Source organism: Chiloscyllium plagiosum, unplaced genomic scaffold, assembly GCF_037043375.1.
Source record: "Chiloscyllium plagiosum isolate Xiang-an unplaced genomic scaffold, Cpla_swu_hap1 HiC_scaffold_32, whole genome shotgun sequence".
NCBI lineage: Eukaryota > Metazoa > Chordata > Chondrichthyes > Orectolobiformes > Hemiscylliidae > Chiloscyllium > Chiloscyllium plagiosum.
Genome location: NW_028270170.1, coordinates 42,683,052 through 42,705,917, shown reverse-complemented (window position 1 = coordinate 42,705,917; position 22,866 = coordinate 42,683,052). Strand labels below are relative to the sequence as shown.

The window sequence follows — 22,866 nt, the reverse complement described above, 5'->3', positions numbered from 1 at the left end:
AACGGTGAGAAAATTCATAAAGCCAAAGTACAAAAGGATCTGGGAGAGCTAGTCCAGGACTCTCTCAAGGTTCACTTGCAGGTTGAGTCCGTGATTAAGAAAGCGAATGTAATGTTGTCATTTATCTCAAGAAGGTTGGAATAGTGCCACAAGGATTGGTGCTGGGTCCTCTACTTTTTGTCATTTACATAAATGATTTGGATCCGAGCATAAGAGGTACAGTTAGTAATTTTGCAGATGACATGGGCATGGATAGGATAAATAGACAAAGTTTTTTCCCTGGGATCGGGGAGTCCAGAACTAGAGGGCATAGGTTTAGGGTGAGAGGGGAAAGATATAAAAGAGACCTAAGGGGCAACGTGTACGTGTATGGAATGAGCTGCCAGAGGATGTGGTGGAGGCTGATACAATTGTAACATTTAAGAGGCATTTGGATGTGTACATGAATAGGAAGGGTTTAGAGGGATATGGGCCGGGTGCTGGCAGGTGGAACTTGATTGGGTTGGGATATCTGGTCGGCGTGGACAGGTTGGACTGAAGGGTCTGTTTCCATGCTGTACATCTCTATGACTCCATAAAAGCAGCGATGTACTTCTGAGACTTAATAAAGCTCTACGTAGGCCCCATTTAGAAAACTGTGTCCAATGTTAGGCCCCATACCTCAGAAAGGACATACTGGCACTGGAGCATGTCCAGCAGTGATTCACATGGATGATCCCTGGAATGGTAGGCCTAACATATGATGAACGGCTGAGAATCCTGGGATTGTAATCATTAGAGTTTAGAAGGTTGAGGGGAGACTAATAGAAACTTACAAGATAATGCATGGCTTAGCAAGGGTGGGTGCTGGGAAGTTGTTTCCCTGAGATGGGGAGAGTAGGACCCGTGGGCATAGCCTTAGAATGAGAGGGAGTCAATTTAGAATGGAAATGTGGAGACATTTCTTCAGCCAGAGAGTGGTGGGTCTGTGGAATTCATTGCCACGGAATGCAGTCAAGGCTGGGACGTCAAGGCAGAGATTGATAAATTCTTGACCTCACAAGGAATTAAGGGCTTTGGGGAGAGTGTGGGTAAATGGAATTGAAATGCCCATCAGCCATGATTAAATGGTGGAGTGGTATCAATGAGCTGAATGGCCTTACTTCCAATCTTATGTCTTATGTTCTGTATCATATGGCTGTTCACACTAATGAAAGGAAATTTATACATACATATTGTATATTAGATTTTTTTGGATTAGATTAGATTAGATTAGATTAGATTACAATGTGGAAACAGGCCCTTCGGCCCAACAAGTCCACACCGACCCTCCGAAGAGCAACCCACCCAGACCCATTGCCCTACATTTACCTCTTCACCTAACACTACGGATAATTTAGCATGGCCAATTCACCTAACCTGCACATTTTTGGACTGTGGGAAGAAACCAGAGCACCCGGAGGAAACCCACGCAGACACGGAGAGAATGTGCAAACTCCACACAGACACTTGCCTGAGGCGGGAATTGAACCCAGGTCTGTGAGGCAGCAGTGCTAACCACTGTGCCACCCGTATATCCTCCATTCAGAATGGCAAATAAATAGTCTGAATGGGTTACAAAATGACAATGATAATTAGCAGCACCTTTTTGTTATACTAACAGATTCTATGAGGTTCGAACTGCTGACTTCCGCTGAAAATGAACCATGTTAACAGTTAATCTCTCCACAATGACTGTGGCTATTAGGGCAGCTTGGTTGCAATTGAAATAGATCAACATTTATTTAACTTCAATATGATGAAGTTTCTTCACTTGCTGTAGAACTCCAACAGTTTCAAACCAACGTGTAATTCAGTTTTAAAAAAGGTACTAATTACACCAAAAAGATAAAGCACATCGCGCATGAACTGTTCTAAGTGTGACACCCATATTTGGATTAGATATACTCTCTACTACAAACCGTTGCAACAATTTCCTTACAATTTGGGACTAACAGGCCATTAGGCTGTGAAATGCTGCAAAGATTAAGGTTTAAAAAGAGATTTTGACATATGCACTTGAAAATAAAGTTTCATTGTTATCAATAAACCATGACCTGATTTTTATGGATGGAGAGGTTCTTCATCTTAGTAAAAACAGTATTAGTAGTCTGGAAATCCCAGACCCAAATCTGACTGACGAATTTCATGTGTGGATTCACAGAGCCAGGTGCAGCTGACTGCAGTGAGATCTGATTTTTCAGTGTGGGAGGTCCACAATATGATATTCACAGTTTAGAAGAGAGGAGATATAAAGCTGCCTAACTTCTTTGGAGAAGTAGGGCATTTTTAGGATTGTAAAAACTAGACAACTATGTGCACAAAAAGTGCAGAAACTTACTGGAATTATCAATTTCATTTAAGCCATCAGAGCGAACTATATTATAGTCAATTAATTTAAATATGTTATGCTAAGTATTGAAAATAAGCAGTGTTGCCATTTTTCTCAGCATGCTATATAACTTAGGAGACAGAATAAGCCACCTGGCCCTTAGAGCCTGTTGACATAAGGCAGAGCTTTAGTGTGACAAGATTAATTTTACAATCTACCATTCTAGTCAGGCATCTATCAATTCACAATATGAAGGACAGATGCAAGCACTTTTAAATTATTTGGAGTGGGACTATGAAGACAAATGCTTGTTTTTATAAGCCATTAAGTATTTGAAGGAAACAGTCATTTAATAGTATAGAACTTAAGTATTCCTGAAAAAAAACATATTTGTCAGAGCTTTTTGTTTGTACACATCAGGACTATTTGAATGGAAAAGATAAAGGGAAACTATTTATAAAGTATGAGAAGAGAATGCAAATTGATTTGCAAAGCTGTTACCATAGAGAACGGTTAAATGAAGGCTGACAAATTTAAATCTGTTAAATTTTCCTGAAATTTTAAACGAGGTTTTGATTGGTCAAGGCTTTGCCCTAAGAAATGAAATAAAGAATGGCTGTCACTTATACTGTCAAGCTGAAAGAGGCATGTGTATTTGTCTAGCAAGGTCCTTTGTACATGCAAGTGCACTCTCTGAGAGTTTTTTGTTGGATTAGATTCCCTACAGTATTGAAGCAGGTCCTTTGGCCCAACAAGTCCACACCGATCCTCCGAAGAGTAACCCACCCAGACCCATTCCACAACTCTATATTTACCCCTGACTAATGAAGCTAACACTATGGGCAATTTAGCATGACCAATTCACCTGACTTGCCCATCTTTGGTTTGTGGGAGGAAATCCACGCAGACACGGGAGAATGTGCAAACTCCACACAGACAGTCACCCGAGGCTGGAATCAAAACAGAGTCCCTGGTATGGTGAGGCAGCAGTGTTAACCACCAAGCCACCACACTGCACATTGACAGACCATACTGACAGTTTGACTTATAAACCTAAACTGGTTGTTATTTTAGCTCTTTGCACATTGAAGATTATTTCTAATGATGTCTAATCATTTTTCATGTTGGATACTCCATTGAGAGTTTTGCAAGCACAGGTTGATTGGGTATGGTCAGTACTTTGCTTGCTGCAAATAGCTGAAGGGAAGTATTGTTTGACATGATCTGTCAACCTTTGGAATGTATGGTCCACATACCTGGCAATCTACTGGCCCTGAAATTCATAAATACACTACTCATTTGTGTGATATGCACAATGTCTTTTTGGTTTGAATACAGCATCCCATTCGTGGTGATTGAACGCTACTCCTGTTACCTCTGCAGAGTAGCAGCATTAAACAGATACTTTCAGTGATCACTCAAACTGCTGAACTACCTAACCCTTCTAACATAATTTCAGGTAGGCTGATGCTTTTAAGGATGAAAGGGACAGTTTTGCATGCAACCTAAAAAACTTCAACAAAATGAGCCTTTTTTAAAAAATATTTGAAAATGGATTTTTCAATCAATGTAGTTTTTTTTAAAAAAGTAGCAGCTTTATTCATAAAAACTGAAGAAATTTACTTAGTCGCAGCACAGGTTGTGACATCTGTCCATGGTAGTGGCTGGATGAGTTGGCAATGGAGGATATGAAGTAATGCCCCTTATTCAAAAAGGGGAGTAGAGACAACTCTGGTAATTACAGACCAATGAGCCTCACTTCTGTTGTGGGAAATGTTTTGGAGAGCATTATAAGAGATAGGATTTTAATCATCGAGCAAGGAATAATTTGATTAGGGATCAAAATGGTTTTGTGAAGGGTGTGTCATGCCTCACAAACCTTATTGAGTTCTTTGAGAAGGTGACCAAACAGGTGGATGAGGGTAAAGCGGTTGATGTGATGTATATGGATGCCAGTAAGGTGTTTGATAAAGTTCCCCATGGTAGGCTATTGCAGAAAACATGGAGGCATGGAATTTTGAGGGTGATTGAGCAGCTTGGATCAGAAATTGGCTAGCTGTAAGAAGACCAAATTATGGTGGTGGTTGATGGGAGACGTTCATCCGGAGTTCAGTTACTAGTGGTGTACTGCAAAGATGTTTTGGGGCCACTGCTGTTTGTCAAGATGAGGGCGGAGAAGGATGGGTTAGTAAATTTGCGGATGATACTAAAGTCGGTGGAGTTGTGGACAGTGTGGAAAGATGTTGCAGGTTACAGAGGGACACAGATATGCGGCAGGGCTGGGTTGAGAAGTGGCAAATGGAGTTTAATGTGGACAAGTGTGAGGTGATTCACTTTGGAAGGAGTAACAGGAATACAGAGTACTGGACTAATGGTAAGATTCTTGGTAGTGTGGATGAGCAAAGAGATCTCAGTGTCTATGCGCATAAAGTTACCACTCAAGTTGATAGGGTTGTTAAGAAGGAATATGGTGTGTTAGCTTTTATTAGTAGAGGGATTGAGTTTCAGAACCATGAGGTCATGTTGCAGCTGTACAAAACTCTGGTGCGGTCATGCTTGGAGTATTGCGTACAGTTCTGGTCGCTGCATTATTGAAAGGATGTGGAAGCATTGGAAAGGACGCAGAGGAGATTTACCAGGATGTTTCCTGATATGGAGAGCAGGTCATATGAGGAAAGGCTGAGAGACTTGAGGCTGTTTTTGTGAGAGTGAAAACGGTTAAGAGGTGACTTAACAAAGGCATACAAGATGATCAGAGGATTAAATAGGGTGGACTGTGAGAGCCTTTTTCCTTGGACGTGATCGCTATCACGAGGGGACACAGCTTTAAATTGAGAGGTGATAGATATGGGACAGATGACAGAGGTAGTTTCTTTACTCAGAGAGTAGGAAGGACATGGAATGCCCTGCCTGCAACAGAAGTGGATTCACCAACATTAAGGGTATTTAAGTGGTCATTAGATAAACATATGGATGATAATGTAGGTTAGATGGGCTTTAGATTGGTTTCACAGGTCGGTGCACATCAATGGGCAAGGGGCCTGTACTGCGTTGTAAGGTTTTCTGCCCTTTGGTAGCAAGAATCAAAAGTCAGACTGTTATTTAAATGGAGAGAAAAGTCAAAAAAGTGCACGCAGAGAATCTGAGTGTTCCTGTGCACGAAACACAAAAAGGTAGCATGCATACGTAGCAAGTAATTGCGAAGGTAAATGGAATTTTAGTCTTGATTGCGACAGGGCTGGAGTTTAAAGTATGAAAGACCTATACAGGGTATCAGTGATTACTGTGTACAATTTGAGATTTATATATTTAAGGAAGGATATACTAGCTTTGGATGCAATTCAAAAGAAATTCATTTGCCTAATTCCTGAGATGAAGGGGTTGATTTATCAAGCAATTTAAAGAGGTTAGGTCTTTATTCATCAGATGGATGATCTTATTAGATCATACATGATTCTGAGGGGACTACACTGGGTAGATATTGAGATGTTTCCACTGTGTAAGAATCTCCACCTTGGGAACATAGTTACAAAATAAGGGGACACTAATTTAGAACTGTTGGCATGTGGGGTGAGAGTTGTAAAGGAGCAGTAAAAAATAATAAGACGGATGAGAATGGTTCTGATTCAGAAAAGAGCAATTAGAAAAGGCACACAATAGCAAGAACGAAGTAACTCTGAAGAATTAAAATGCATATATTTCAACACAAGGGATCTTACAAGTCATTGCATGTATGGAAACATGCAACTGGGACATGATAGTTATTACAGAAATGTGGCTGAGGGAAGGATAGGACTGGCAGCTCGGTGTTCTGAGTTTTAGATACTTTAGGAAGGATAGAAAGGAGGACAAGAAAGGAGAGGGAGGAGGAATGGTGTTTTTGATTAAGGAAGACATTACTACTGTAATTAGAGAGGATATATCTGAGGGATCTTAAGTGAAACTATATGGGCAGACAGGGATGATCACCTTAACACGATTGTACCATAGGTCTCCCAATGGTCAGAGGGAAATTGAGGTGCAAATATGTAAAGATCTCAGATATATGTCAGAATAATAGGGTTGACTTAAATATTATTAGAGGAATACTTTTGGACAAGTGATCATAATTCCATTAGTTTTAAAATAACAATAAAAAATAAGAATTTTATCTTTATCTTTTTATGGAAGGCTTAATTGTAATAAGGCAAATTTTCATGGTATGAGACAAGAACTTTCAAAAGATGATTGGAGTAGAATGGTTCACAGGTAAAGAAATGACTGACAAGTGGGAGGCTTTCAAAAATGTGATAATGAGAGTTAAGAGGTATTATGTTTCTGTTAGAGTGAGGGGTAAGGCTGGTCAGAGTAGGGAACAATCAATGAATGAAAACATTGAGGTTCCAGTCAAGAATAAGAAAGAATCATATATTAGATATAGACAATTGGGATCAAATGAATTTCTTGAAGAATTAGATGCGTGTAGGGGCATTCTTAAGAAGAAAATCAGGAAGGCAAAGAGGGGATAGGAGACAGACTTGGTAGATAAGGTTAAGGATAATGCAAGAGATTCTACAAGTACATTAAAAGCAAAACAGTAACTAAAGAGAGAATAGGCCCCTTAAAGACCAACAAAGTGGACTATGTGTTTAATCTCAGGAGATAGGACAGATACTAAATGAATATTTAGCATCAGTTTTTACTGTGGAATGGAGTCTAGAGAACTCTGGAAAATAAATATTGATGTTTTGAAAACAGTTCACATTCTAAAAGAGGATGTGCTGGAGGTCTTAGAAAACGTAAAGATAGATAAATCTTGAGGACCCAATCAAGAGTATGTCAGGACAATTGGCCTGCTAAATTGCCCGTAGTGTTAGGTAAGGGGTAAATGTAGGGGTATGGGTGGGTTGCGCTTCGGCGGGTCGGTGTAGACTTGTTGGGCCGAAGGGCCTGTTTCCACGCTGTAATGTAATCTAATCTAATCTAAATCTAAATAACCTTGGCTGAGGTATCGTAGGAATGGAGGGTGGCTATTGTTGTGCCTTTATTTAAGGAAGGCTGTAAGGAGAAGCTTGGGAACTACAGACATCTGAGCCTGGTGGTAGATAGGTTGTTGGAGGTGATTGTGAAACATAGGAGGTATAAGGCAAAGTCTGATAGGGATAATCAGCATGGTTTTGTGCAAGGAAAGTCAGATCTCTCAAAGTTGGTTGAGTCTTTTGAGGAAGTAAGCAAAACGACTGATGAGGGCAGAATGGTAGACGTTGTTTACATGGATTTTAGTAAAGCCTTCGACAATGTTCTTCATGATAGACTAATTAGTAAAGTTAGATCAAATGGAATTCAGGGTGAGCTTGCCAATCGGATGCAAATTTGGCTTTATGGTAGTAGACAGAGGGTGATGGTAGAGGGTTGTGTTTTGGACTGGAGACCTGCGTGACCAGCAGTGTTCCATTTTTATTTGTCATTTATATAAATGATTTGGATTAATAAGTTTGCAGATGTCACCAAAATTTGTGGTAAAATGCACAGTGATGAAGATTATCTAAGATTACAAAGAAATCTTGATCAATTGGGTCAATGGGCTTAGGAGTGGCAGATGGAACTTAATTTGGATAAATGTGAGGTATTGTATTTTGGAAAAACAACCAAGGGCAGGACTTATACAATTAATGGTAGGGTCATGGGTAGTGTTGAAAGACATGGGGTTCAGGTGCACAATTCTTTGAAATTTACCTCACAGGCACACAAGATGGTTAAGAAGGCATTTAGCAGACTTGCCTTCATTGCTTTGAGTATAGGAGTTAGGACATCATGTTCAGGTTATACAGGATGCTGGTGAGGGCTGTTCTGGAGTACTGTGTCCAGTTTTGGTCACCCTGCAATAGGAGGAATATTATTAAGCTGGAGAGGGTTCAGAACAGATTTACCAGAGTGTTGCCCGGACTGGGGGGTTTGAGTTATAAGGAGAGGCTGGATAGGTTGGGATGTTTTTCACTGGAGCGTGGGAAATTGAGAGGTGACCTCAGAGGTTTATAAAACAATGAAGGGTCGGGATAAGGTGAATTACAAATGTCTTTTCCCTAGCATGGGGCATTTCAAAGCTGGGGGCAAATTCTTAAGGTGAGAGGAGAAAGATTTAAAAAAGCCATGAGGCAATTTTTTTTTTATACACAGAGGATGATTTGCGTGTGAAATGAAGAGGAAGTGGTGGCTGTAGGTACAGTTACAATATTTAAAAGACATTTGGATAAGTACTTGAATAAGAAAGGTTTGGGGGGATATGGGCCAAATGTAGGCATGTGGGACTAGTCAGCTTGGACCAGTTGGACTGAAGGGTCTGTTTCCATGCTGTATGACTGCATTGATTATCAGAAGGCAAACTATGGAAGCATAAATAATGCTTTTCAATTTGTTGTTCAATAAATCAGCTCATATTTCAGATAACAGTGCTGACAACCTCAACAGTCTTTTAATCAATTCTCATTTTGAAGTCAATGTACACTGTTCAGAATGCCTTTCTGATATATTATGGTTTATACTGGTTTTAAATGCCTTGGTGCCACAATAGGAGGAAGGGTAATCATTCATGTATTAGTGTTTACAATAGAGATGGATGCCACTTTTGAACATAAAGAGTCATGACAAGCTGCATGATTCATTTGTCATATGACACAGTAGATATAAGCAATGAATTACTTCCATTGAAATCGTGGGCTGTGTTGCAAAATGACTAAAAATAAATCATATAGGTATTACTTAGAAACATAGGTAAAAACAAGGACTGCAGATGCTGGAAACCAGATTCTAGATTAGAGTGGTGCTGGAAACGCACAGCAGTTCAGTCAGCATCCGAGGAGCAAGAAAATCGACGTTTCGGGCAAAAGCCCTTCATCAGGAATAGAGCTATTGCACAAAATACGGAGGTATGAGATTGAGGGTGGTTTTGTGGTTTGGATCAGAAATTGGCTATTGAAGGAAGATAGAGGGTGGTGTTTGATGGGAAATGTTCATCCTGAGTACAGTTACTACTGGTGTACTGCAAGAATCTGTTTTGGGGCCAGTGTTATTTGTCATTTTTATAAATCACATGGATGAGGGCGTAGAAGGATGGGTTAGTAAATTTGTGGATGGTACTAAGGTGGATGGAGTTGTGGACTGTGCCGTAGGATGTTGCAGGTTACAGAGGGAAATAGATAATCTGCAGAGCTGAGCTGAGAGGTAGTAAATGGAGTTTAATGCAGAAAAGCGTGAGGTCATTCACTTTGGAAGGAGCAACAGGAATAAAGAGCACTGGGCTAATGGTAAGATTCTTGGTAGTGTAGATGAGCAGAGAGATCTTGGTGCACTCCAATGCATTCACATCGTTCTCATAAATGATGGACACAACAGTACACAATAATCCAGCTGAGGTCTAACAAGTGTCTTGTGCAAGTTTAACATCATCTCTTTATTTTTGTACTCTATGCTCCTATCTTTTAGAAAGCCACACTGCACACATACTAACTGTAAAGTTCATTGTCTCAATGTTACTGAAATTGTTTTTCTTCCTGCTGCCAACTGTTTTGTTTGCCAAAAGTTATTTGTTCCATGGTTCAGGGATCATATCTGCAATCAGTCTGATTTTTATACTCATCAACAGAAAATGTGGAAGCCAGTGACTACATATCAAGTCTTTATTAACATTTCAGATAGAACACCTGAGACTGGTCTTGTTTTTATTCAATTCAATCATATAAAAAAGGAGTAGTGAATTTTCAGCCTGTCTAACACAACTGGCATCTTGTTTCTTTGGCAGATTTTGTAACACAACACGCTCATCTTACTGGAAAGCGTCATGCTGAGATTTTAAAACTTGGAGTTTCCTTTCAGAGATGCAATTACTCTCAGTCTTTCAATCCACCATGTTGCACAACAAATAAGAAATTCTATCTGCAGAGAGCAATGCATACCTAGAACCTCTGTCCTTATCTGAGTTTTCAGTTCTATACTTTCTGACACAATCTGGTTGAAACAGAAGTACAATGTTTCTGGAATGTCACTGGAAAATAACGATCTGGCTTTTGCTGAAATGCATCATTAAAAACTAGGTGAAGTCCTAATTCCAAGGTGAAATTATTAATTCTTGAAAAAGGAAAATTGATAAAGTGCTATAAAATAGAATATAAATGCTCACAAGCAAAAAAAATACAAAAATAAATTGGATCGACTTAGAAATAAGAAAGATAAAAGTCAAAGTAAATGTGGTTTCTTTACAGGCTGCGTAAGGATGAAGGAAATGACAGAGATGTGAAATAAATATTTTATCTTTTCTCACTAAATCCACTATCTCAAATTTTTACTCCCTTCTCCTGCATATACCCCAGCACACAGTTTATATACTTATCATTTTCACTTATTAAAGTAGCTGTCAGAACCTTTATGTTTCAGAATATGGCAGCTGACTGCTATAAAAAGGGGATGAGGGTTGCCTTCTTCTGACAGTTCGCACTATGAAAGAACTGCTAGAATGGAAGCATAGCATCACATTTGTGAGGGAAATTATCAGAATTGTCTGAGGTTGCCACTTCTTGAAAAATCCAGTTCATCATGTTTTCAATTGTGACACAAACTATTGGATGTTAGTGTTCAGAGGGAATTGGTTGTCTCTGTACTCAAGCCAAGAAAGATATCATGCAGGTACAGCAACCAATCTTGAAACTGTGCCTGATATACAGAGTGTAAGGGATATATGGATTAAGTGAGTCTTACTGTAATTGCACTGGGCCTTGAGGACACCACATCTGGAGTACTTTGATACTTTGGGGTTTCACATTGAAGAAAGGAAATACCCGGCAAGAAGGGCATTCAACAAAGATTCATTAGATTAATGTTGTGATGAAAGTGCATGCATAAATGAAGTTGAATATGCTGATATCTGTTGTTCAGAAGGATAAAATTGAGCCATTGAAGCCTATGAGTGGACTTCACAAGGTAAATGCTGAAAGGCTGCTTCTCCTAAAGAAGATTATGAACCTTTGCAATTCACTACAGAGGTTGTGCATGCACAATTGTCGAGTATATTCAAAACTGAATTCACTAGATGTTTGGAACCGGAGAAAAAAGGCTACGGTGATCAGTGAAGTTGAGGTCCAAGATTAGCCATGATTGCACTGAATGGTACAGCAGGCTTCTGCTTCTATATTTTGATTTTCTTCCATATAAGAAATTGCTAGAAGACTGCCGCATCCCAGATTTCTGCCCACTTTTCCAGCAACTCAATATTTTAATTTCTTCAATCAAATTTCAAAAACCAGCCAGTAACCAAAATGGCCCTAACTAACGCATTATCTGCCATTGTAGTGCATTGGCCCTCCTTGTCCATTCTGGAGCTTAGCACAGTCAACCACATCTTTCTCCTCCAACATCAGTTTTAACTTGGGAATCACTTTAACAAGGAACACAAAGTTAGTATGCAGGCATAAAATGCAATTTGGAGGGCAATAACACGTTGGCGTTTACAACAAGGAGTTTGGAGTATGAGATTAAGAAAGTTCACAATTATACAGGGCTTTGAGGAGACCACCCATGGTGTACTGTGAACAGTCTTGGTTTCTGCATTGGGAATTTGTAGCTTTTAAGCAAAGTGTTCATACTTCTAGCAGCAGTCAAACTTATTGGTTTTAACAAGATAGTCACTTCTGGTGTCTCATTACTCATACTTAGTACGCATAAGTGCAACGAAGAGAATCTCCAGACTCATTGCCATAAACTAAATTCATAAAGCATGAAGCATTTCTCTTAAGGATTGACCTCCAAATGAACTTCAAGAGATTTTAAAAGGTGTTTTTTGTCAAAAACATTGATTAGTGTTGGCAAGTAATGACTCAAGTTAGCTGTATTCACTGTCTGGTTTTGTCCTATTTTTGTGGCTTTCAGAATTGAGGTTAAGCTTCAGCATCGTGCAAAGAATAGAAAAAGAGCATTAATTACTAGTTGAAACGATAAGCCACTGACCATGTGTCATAGATACTGGTCTCATTTTGTTGCTAAACAAATGCATTTCATAGCATCAGCAAGTAGCTGCCTAGGAGATTATCTTAATTTTCATGTTGCAGTTGTATAAGACTCTGGTGCGGCCACATCTGGAGTATTGTGTGCAGTTTTGGTCGCCATGCTATAGGAAGGATGTGGAGGCACTGGAACGGGTGCAGAGGAGGTTTACCAGGATGTTTCCTGGTATGGTAGAAAGATCATATGAGGAAAGGCTGAGGCACGTGGGAGTGTTTTCATTGGAGAAAAGAAAGTTTAGGAGTGACTTGATAGAGGTGTATAAGATGATTAGGGGTTTAGATAGGGTCGACAGTGAGAATCTTTTTCCTCGTATGGAGTCAGCTATTACAAGGGGGCATAGCTTTAAATTAAGGGGGGGTAGGTATAGGACAGATGTTAGGGGTAGGTTCTTTACTCAGCGAGTCGTGAGTTCATGGAATGCCCTGCCAGTAGCAGTGGTGGACTCTCCCTCATTATGGGCATTTAAGCGGGCATTGGATAGGCATATGGAGGATAGTGGGCTTGGATAGTGTAGGTTAGGTGGGCTTGGATCGGCGCAACATCGAGGGCCGAAGGGCCTGTACTGCGCTGTATTCTTCTATGTTCTATGTTCTAATTAGGAGATTGATTAGGACAAAGTGAGGACAGCAGGTGCTGGAGATCAGAGTCAAAAAGTGTGGCGCTTTTTGTGCCAGGTCAAGCAGCATTCGAGAAGCAGGTGAGTCGATGTTTGGGCGTAAGCCCTTTATCAGGAATGTATGGGTGGGGGGAAATCAAGGGGGTTGAGAGATAAATGGGAGGGGGGTGGAGCTGCAGGAATGGTAGTTTGGAAGGTGATAGGTAGATGAAGGTAGGGAATGATGATGATAGGTCGGAACGGAGGATGGAGTGGGTAGGTGGGATGAAAGATGGACAGGTAGGACAGTTCAAGAGGGCAGTGCCAAGTTGGAAGGTTGGATCTGGGATAAGGTGAGGGGAAGAGAGATGAGGAAACTGGTGAAATTGACACTGATGCCATGGGGTTGCAGGGTCCCAACCTGTGGCCGACCACTTCAACTACCCGACCCACTCTGGGAGGGGAAAGGTCCAACCTGTGGAAAGGAATACAACTTAGTGGATAATTTAGTGGAAGAAAGCTTGGTCAGACAAACAAATATTTAGCTTGCTCATTACTGGACAAGGTGGAAGGCATTTTGGAGAAATGGTCAAAGACCAATAGTTATACCATTCTATTTGAACCGATCAACTGATCTTGCAACAACTTAGCGTGGAGAATACAACTGTTCATTAAATTCATTGATTTTAAACTGATCTTCAGCTTAACTTACCAAAATGATATGTTCAAAATAATAATGTCTTATCCATCAAATACATCTTTCACAGTACAGTTCTGCACAGTCAGCAGATTGACAGGGTGGCTTAAAGTAAACAAACTGTGATGTGAGACAAAGCTGCCAATCACAAATGGCAGCAACATTGGTGCTGATGATGCAGAATGGCTAGTCTCTGAAACAAGAGATTTCACAGATTGAATTATGCAAGTAAATGAGAAACCAACCACCAGGCATCAGTCCACAAATAACTGCAAGTATTCTGGGATAAACCAAATTGGTACAGCAAACATAAACTGCACCCAAACAAGATTGAACTGGGGATGTTAGCAATTAATTAACAATCAACTTAGTATAATTAAAATGATTCACAGAGAAAAGACAGTCCATAAGATAATAAGACATAGGAGCAGAAATTAGGCTATTCAGTCTATCGAGTGTGCTCCACCATTCAACCATGGTGGATAAGTTTCTCAACCCCATTCTCCTGCTTTCTCCCCATAATCCTTGAACCCCTTGATACTCTAGGATCTCTCTACCTCAGTCTTAAATATACTCAATGACCTGGCCTCCACAGCCTTCTGTGACAATGAATCCCATAGATTCACCATTTGCTCGCTAAGATGTTTCTTCTTATCTCTGTTCTAAAAAGTCTTACCTTTACTCTATCCTCGGGTGTTAGTCTCTCCTACCAATGGAAATGTCTTCCCAGCATCTACTCTGTCTAGGCCATTCAGTATTGCGTATGTTTCAATTAGAACACCCTCCCCCCTCATCTTTCTTAACTCCATTGATTATAAACCCAGAGTCTTCAAACATTCTTCATATGTCAAGATTTTCATTCCTGGAACCATTCTCGTGAACCTCCTCTGAACACACAACAGGGCCAGTATATCCCACCTGAGATATGAAGCCCAAAACTGCACACAAATCTCCAAATGTGGTCTGACCAGAGACTTACACACCCTCAGAAGTACACCCTTCCATTTTATTCAAGCCCTGTCAAAATAAACCCATAATTGCATTTACCTTACCAACTACTGCACGGTGGCTCAGTGGTTGGCACTGCTGCCTCACAGTGCCGGGGGGTTCGCTTCCAGCCTTGGGTGACTGTCTGTGTGGAATTTGCACATTCTCCCCGTGTCTGCGTGGGTTTCCTCCAGGTGCTCTGATTTCCTCCCACAGTCCAAAGATGTGCAGGTTAGGTGAATTGGCCATGCTAAATTGCCCACAGTGTTCGGAGATGTGTAGGTCAGATGTATTATTCAGGGGTAAATATAGGGTAGGAGAATGAGTCTGGGTGGGTTACTCTTTGGAGGGTTGGTGTGACTTGTTGGGCTGAAGGCCTGTTTCCACACTGTAGGATTCTATGAAAACTGCAAGTTTTCCTTGTGAGAATGCTGGACGAGAACTCCCAAGTCTTTTTGCACTTCAGACACCTGACTTCTGAACTTTCTCCTCATTTAGAAAATAGTCCATGCCCTATATTTCCTACCAAAGTGCATGACCTCACACCTTCCCACATTGTACTCCATCTGCTGTCTTTTTGCCCACTCTCCTAACCTGTCCAAATCCTTCGGCAGTATCTGGACCTCCTCAATGCTACTTGTCCCTCTACCATCCTTTGCACCATCTGCAAATGTAGCCAGAATACCCTCAGTTCCTTCAGCTAGATTGTTCATGTATAATGTGAAAAGTTGTGATCTCAATACTGAGCCTTGAGGAACACCACTTATCACTGGCTGCCATCCTGCGAAAGACCCTTTTATCCCCACTCTCTGCTTTCTGACAGATAGCCAATCTTCTATCCATGCTCGCACCTTGCTTCTAACACCATGGAACTTTATCTTACTCAGTAAGATCCTATGTGGCACCTTGTCAAAGGCAGCATGGTGGCTCAGTGGTGAGCACTGCTGCCTCACAGCACCAGGGTCCCAGGTTCAATTCCAGCCTTGGGCATTATCTATGTGGAGTTTGCACATTCTCCCAGTGTCTGTGTGAGTTTGCTCCGGTTTCCTCCCACAGTCCAAAGATGTGCAGGTCAGGTGAATTGGCCATTCTAAATTGCCTGTAGTATTAGGTGGATTCGTCTGAGGGAAATAGATCTGGGTGGGTTACTCTTTGGAGGATCGGTGTGGACTTGTTGGGCCAAAGGGCCTGTTTCCACAATGTAGGGAATCTAAATAACACCCATTGGTTCTCCTTGGTCTAACATGCTTGTTACTTCCTCAAAGAACTCTCGCAGATTTGTCAGGCGTGACCTCCCTTGACTTTAGTTGATTTTACCATACACATCCAAGTATTCAGAAATTTCATCCTTCACAATGGATTCCAGGATCTTACCCACAATTGAGCTTAGACTAATCAGTTTATAATTTTATGTCTTTTGCTTTACTCCCTTTTTAAACAGGGGTCTCACGTTAGCAATTTTCTAGTCCTCTGGGACCCTCCCTGATTCAGGCGATTCCTGAAGGATCACAACTAATGCTTCCACTATCACTTCAGCTATCTCCCCTAGAATTCTGGGGGACAGTCATAGAGTCAGAGAGATGTACAGCACGGAGACAGCCCCTTCGGTCCAACTCGTCCATGCTGACCAAGTATCCTAATCTAATCTCGTCCCATTTGCCAGAACTTGGCCCATATCCCTCTAAACCCTTCCTATTCATACCCAACCGGATGCCTTTTAAATTCTGGAATTGTACCAGCCTCCATCATTTCCTCTGGCAGCTCATTCCATACACGCACCACCCTCTGTGAAAAAGTTGCCCCTTAAGTCCCTTTTATATCTTTCCCTTCTTAGCCTAAACCTATGCCCTCTAGTTCAAGACTTCCCCACCCCAGGGAAAAGACCTTGTTTATTTATCCTCTCCATGGTCCTCATGATTTTATAAACCTCTATAAGGTCACCCTCAGCTTCTGATGCTCCAAGGAAAACAGCTCTAGCCTATTCAGCCTCTCCCGATAGCCCAAACTCTCCAACCCTGGCACCACCCTTGCAGATCTTTTCTGAACCCTTTCAAGTTTCACAACACCTTTCCAATATGAAGGAGACCAAAATTGCACGCAACATGACCTTCCAACTCCTATACTCAAAGCTCTGACCAATAAAAGAAGGCATACCAATTGCCTTCTTCGCTATCCTATCTACCTGTGACTCCACTTGCAAGGAACTATGAACCTGCACTCCAAGGTCTCTTTGTTCAGCAACATTCCCCAGGGCATTACCATTACCTGTATAAGGCCTACTCTGATTTGTTTTTCCAAAATGCAGCACCTCACATTTATCTAAATTAAACTCCATCTGCCACTCCTCAGCCCACTGGTCTATCTGATCAAGATCCTGTTTTATTCTAAGGTGACCTTATCAGCTGCCCACTACACCTCCAATTATGGTGTCATTTGCAAACTTACTAACTATACCTCCTATGTTCACATCCAAATCATTTATATAAATTATGAAAAGCAGTGGACCCAGCATCAATCCTTGTGGCACACCACTGGTCACAGGCCTCCAGACTGAAGAGCAACCCTCCACCACTTCCCTTTGTTTTCTACCTTTGAGCCAATTCTGTATCCAAATGGCTCGTTCTCACTACATTCCATGAGACCTTGCTAACCAGTCTCCCTTGTCAAATGCCTTACTGAGGTCCATATAGATCACGTCTACTGCTCTGCCCTCGTCAATCATCTTTGTTACTTCTTCAAAAGACAATCAAGTTTGTGAGACATGATTTCCCATGCACAAAGCCATGCTGATTATCCCTAATCAGTCTTTGCCTTTCCAAATACATATAAATCCTGGCCCTCAGGATTCCCTCCAACAACTTGCCCACCACCGATGTCAGGCTCACCGGTCTATTGTTCCCTGGCTTTTCCTTGTCATAGAGTCATAGAGATGTACAGCCTTTCTTAAACAGTGGCAACACATTAGCCAACCTTCCAGCACCTCACCTGTGACCATCGATGATACAAATATCTCGCAAGGGGCCCATCAATCGCTTCTCTGGCTTCCCATAGAGTTCTAGGGTACACCTCATCAGGTCCTGGGGATTTATCCACTTTTATACGCTTCAAGACATTCCACACCTCCTCCTCTGTAACATGGACATTTTTCAAGATGTCACCATCGATTTTCCCACACTCTACATCTTCCATACTCTTCTCCACAGTAAAACTCTGATGCAAAATACTTGTTTGGTATCTCCCCCATCTCCACACATAAGCTGCCTTGCTGATCTTTGAGGGGCCCTATTCTCTCCCTAGTTACCTTTTTGTCCTTAACATATTTTTAAAATCCCTTTGGATTTTCCTTAACCCTATTTGCGAAAGCTATCTCATGCCACCATTTTGCCCTCCAGATTTCCCTCTTAAGTATACTCCTACTGTCTTTATATGCTTCTAAGGATCCACTCGATCTCTCCTGTGTATCCCTGACATATGTTTCCTTCCTTTTCTTAACCAAAACCTCAATTTCTCTAGTCATCCAACATTCCCTACACCAACAACCTCTCCTTTCACCCAAACAGGAGTATACTGTTTCTGGATTCTTGCTATCTAATTTTTGAAGGCTTCCCATTTTCCAGCCATTCCTTTACCTGTGAACATCTGACCCCAAGCTTTTGAAACTTCTTGCCTAACACCGTCAAAATTAACCTTCCTCCAATTTAGAACTTCAACTTTTAGACCTGGTCTATCTTTTTCCATCACTATTTTAAACCAGAAGAATAATGGTCGCTGGCCCCAAAGTGCTCACCCATTGACACCTCAGTGACCTGCTCCTGCCTTGTTTCTACAGGGTCAGGTTTTGCCATTCTCTAGTAGGTACAATGACATACTGAATCAGAAATTTTCTTTTACACATTTAACAAATTCCTCTCCATCTAAACCCTTAACATCCTAAACCCATCTATCCAATTGATTTTTTTTTTAAGATTAGACTCCCTAGATTAGATTCCCTACAGTGTGGAAACAGGCCCTTTGGCTCAACAAGATTTATCCATCTTCAGGCCAATCAGTTTTTCTTGCACTTTCTCCTTGGTGATGGTAATCATCACTCTCACTCTCTTGAATTTTGGGATATTACGCAAAGTAATTATTCATTATTTGATAATACAAGTTGTTCCCCATTACTATCTATCCAGCGCCATTTCCAGCAGTCCAATGTCCACTTCTGCCTCTCTTTTGCCCTGTATGTATCTGAAGAAATTCTTACAGTCGCCCTTTATATTATTGGCTAGCTTACCCTCATACTTAATCTCTTCCCTCCTTATTTCTTTTTTTGGTTGCCCGATGTTGGCCGTTGTAATTTTCCCCATCCTCTGGTTTCTCACTGCCCTTTGCCACATTATATGCTTCTCTTTTGCTTTTATGCTATCCCTGAGGACTTCCCTAGTCAGCCATGGTTGCCTCAGCCTGTAACATGCTTCTTTTTCCTCGGGATGAATCTCTGCTGTGTCTCCTGAGTTACTCCCAGAAACCCCTGCCATTGCTGTTCCACTGTCTTTCCTGCTAGGCTCCTCTTCCAGGCAATTCTGCCCAGCTCCTCCCTCATGCCTCTGTAGTTGCCTTTATTCAGCTGTAATACCATTACTTCTGATTCTATCTTCTCCCTTTCAAATTGCAGAGTAAATTCAAACATATTATGGTCATTGCCTCCTATAGGTTCCTCACCTTAAGCTCCCTTACCAAGTCTGGCTCACTGCACAACAATAAATCCAGTATTGTGGGTTCCACCACAAGCTGCTCCAAAAAGCCATCTTGTAAACGTTCTACAAATTCCTTATCTTGCTACCAACTGATTTTCCCCAGCCCACTTGCAGAATGCAATCTTCCATGATCACTGTAACTTTGCCTTTTCTATACATCTTTTCTATCTCCTGGTGTATCTTACACCCCAGCTCCTGACTACTATTTGGAGCCTGTGCATAACCCCAACAATGTTGTTTTTAACCTTTGCGGTTCCTCAATTCTAACCACACAGACTCTACACCATCTGACTCTAATTTGTTTCTTACTGTTGATTTAATGTCATTTCTAAGTAAGAAGGCCACCGACCCCCCCCATCTGCCCACATGTCTAACTTTTCGATAGGATGTATATCCTTGAATATTCAAATCCAAATCCTAATCCCCTTGCAGCCATGTCTCCATGATGCCCAATTTTGATCTGTCCAAAAGTGTTTTTACCTTGTTCCTTATACTGCATTCAGATATAATACCTTCAGTCCTATATTAATCATCCCTCTTCTCATTGTCATTTGTTTGTCCAGTGTGCTTGAAGTTTATTTGCTAAATCTTTACATACACGCTGTCCTATCTATGTTTATGCTGGAGATTTTAATAACCTCTCCTGAGTTCTGCACTCTTACCTCCTCCTTTAGTTCTAATTTCCCCTATAACTGAGCCCTCCCCACTCCAATTTAGTTTAAAGCACCTGTCTACAGTCCTAGTTTTGCGATTTGCTAGGACTAAGCACAGTTTGTGAGCTGGTAAAATAGTAGAACAAATTAGAAATTGTAAAGTGAAACTATGCAAATACAGGAAATCGGAAGCACAACCTGAAAATGCTGGAAATATAAATAGATCACCTAAATAACAGTCGGAGACATTGAGGAGACAAAATAACAGTGAATAGGTGAGGAAATGAGAATCAGTGGGAAAAGTGAAAATGTGGAAAGAATGGAAGATCTGGGTAGTAGAGAATTAAAACTGACATTAAAATGTAAAGTCTCTAAAGATAAGGTTCAAGCAAGAGGATTATAAGGTAACTTGAGAAAGGTACATATACATAGAGTCTATAACATAGTTTCTGAGACACTCCACTTTGTGGGGAAACTATGGTCTTGGGATTTCAGAAGCATGCTGCAGCTCTAGAAGGTGGAAATAAATTCCACAAGAATAGTGAGGAAAGTGGGCACCTAATATGTACAAGATAATTTGAGAGTTAAGGAACTCAATTTCATATTCTACATGGACAACCTAAAACAAATTAAGCCTCAAGTTAAGAAGCAACTATTAGGCAGGATTAACTATAGTAATGAGCTACAGATTTCTCAGCAGGGTGAGGATGATAATGTAAAAGATGTATGAATATTGAAAAATAGATGATGTAAATTAAGAATGGCAAAATTGATTAGGAAAATTGCTTACAAAAATCTGGAGTTCACTTTTCCAGGGACAAGTACAAACATTAGCAAGAGTGAAAAGGATAGCAAATGCAATTATAAGTACAAATCTGGAAATGAGGGAAGAGAACTGAACTGTCATGAAAGAAGATAGCTGTATACTGAAGTGATTCTTGGTGCTAATCACATTCTGAGAAAGTAGACTAAAATTGACTGTTAATGCACTATTACTTACGACCAGGCTGAACATGAGATTTGGAGGTCAGCAGTCTAGCACATTTCCAATTACTTCAAAAGTTATTCATTTCTCACAGTTCTTAATTTCTGCATATACTGTAAGCATGACCTAAGTTGAAATCAGCAAAATTCTCTATAGGCACAAACCAATGTGTAAACAACATTTTTCCAATGATCTTAGTTATATTAGGCTTTGCACATTGACTTGATAGATATAATCTGACACTTGCATCAGAGAACACCCACCTCCTGCAAATATTACATGCAAATTCATCTTGAATTTAGATTGTAGCTGTAGGCATTCATATTTGCTAATAATAATAAAAGGAAACCAATAATCCAATTCAGTTATGCCATGTATCACGACTGTACTATATCCAAAGCAAACAAATTGGAGAAGAATATCAAGAATACATCTCAATGCATTGAAACTGTAGAATTAGCTCTTTACCCAAATGCATATTTGATTGGGAGTTAGAAAAACAGTTAAAACAAGCTCATCAATGCCACAACTGAAGTGGAACCTGACATAGATGATTTGATTTTACGTTGTCAAATTATTCAAATGCTCTAAGCACTAGAAAATCAACTCAACACATTTTAAAAAAAGGATTGTCTAGATACCAATGCAGTAAAAGCTGAACTACTTATATGAATTTTAATAAGACAAATGACCTTATTCTATTCTTGATGTTTATAATGTTGCAAGATGTGAGATGGCTTTACCACAGTCAGAATGTGACATTTCCACATGTCATCACATTACAATTTGCTTACACTATAGATGCAATGTGATAATCTGTGTGGGTAGGGTTTTTCAGGTTTTTAAATACTACCCAATTGATAAAGAAATGAGCAGAGTTTCCACATTTCTTTGCCCAGGTTTCTCATAAAAGAAACATTGGTTACAATTTCTCACCTGGGATCACAAAGAAACTTGGTCTTCTCTCCATCTTCTCTCCATATCAGCCATTCTCGAAAAGATGGATGAACAAACATCCGTGTCATATCTCTACGTTTTATCAGAAACATGGAAAGATTGTCCATCCGCTGTTGGAAATCCTCCCATTCAAGGTTACCGTCAATATTTCCTGCATTGATTGCCTGATAAAGCTGCTCATCTGTCATAGGATGTAAGGACGCCACAGCCACATTCAACAGTGGTAGCACCCGCTCAAATGAGGATTGTGTAGGGAATTTCATGTTGCACTGTAAGAGGTAGACCTCAGCGAGGGAAACAGGTACTACTTTATAACTTGAACTCTTAAGCACCAAATAACCTTTTTCAATTAAGTCGAAAGTTAGTTTTAGGTAGAGATATGACCCTTGGCTCAAAGCTTTGAGATGAGTACTGAGTTTGCCAAAGGTTGTATTGTCCATTTTACCATTAAGGGAGATGTTATTCTGGATTTCAGGGCTACTGTGGATTCGGTGAAGGATATAGGCCTGCAAGTCCTGGTCTATGGCCTCGTTCACATCCAGTTTGTCCAGATATATCTTGTGAAATGGAAGAAGTTTGGCCACCTCCTGTGAAAAACATTATTTTTAGGGTAAAAACGATCTGATGATAATGTTATCACAGCAACAGTGCAAAGCTTAAAGATTTATTATTACAATAGTTAAACTGTTTGGATCTGACAATGTATAAAAGGTACGTAAGAGCTCACTAACAGTTCTTTTCTGTCTACAAGTCCACAAATATAAAGGAGAAGATTCCAATTTAGATGCAAGTCCAAAACAAAACTCAAACATTTTGGGTAAATTCAAGTGTGCAAGCTATCAGCAACACATGTTACACTGCAGTAGATAAA

The 22,866-nt window shown here is 40.5% G+C and overlaps 1 protein-coding gene across 25 annotated transcripts in view; it reads right to left on the bottom strand.

Annotated features, from left to right (window-relative positions):
- LOC122540026 (protein TANC2) overlaps window positions 1-22,866 on the bottom strand; it is a 1,060,344-nt gene that overhangs the window by 168,018 nt on the left and 869,460 nt on the right. For all 25 annotated transcript variants that reach the window (XM_087977936.1, XM_087977934.1, XM_087977935.1 and 22 more), the window contains one exon: window positions 21,975-22,582. In XM_087977936.1, the coding sequence (XP_087834062.1) occupies window positions 21,975-22,582 (608 nt within the window). The remainder of the gene's footprint in view (window positions 1-21,974; window positions 22,583-22,866) is intronic.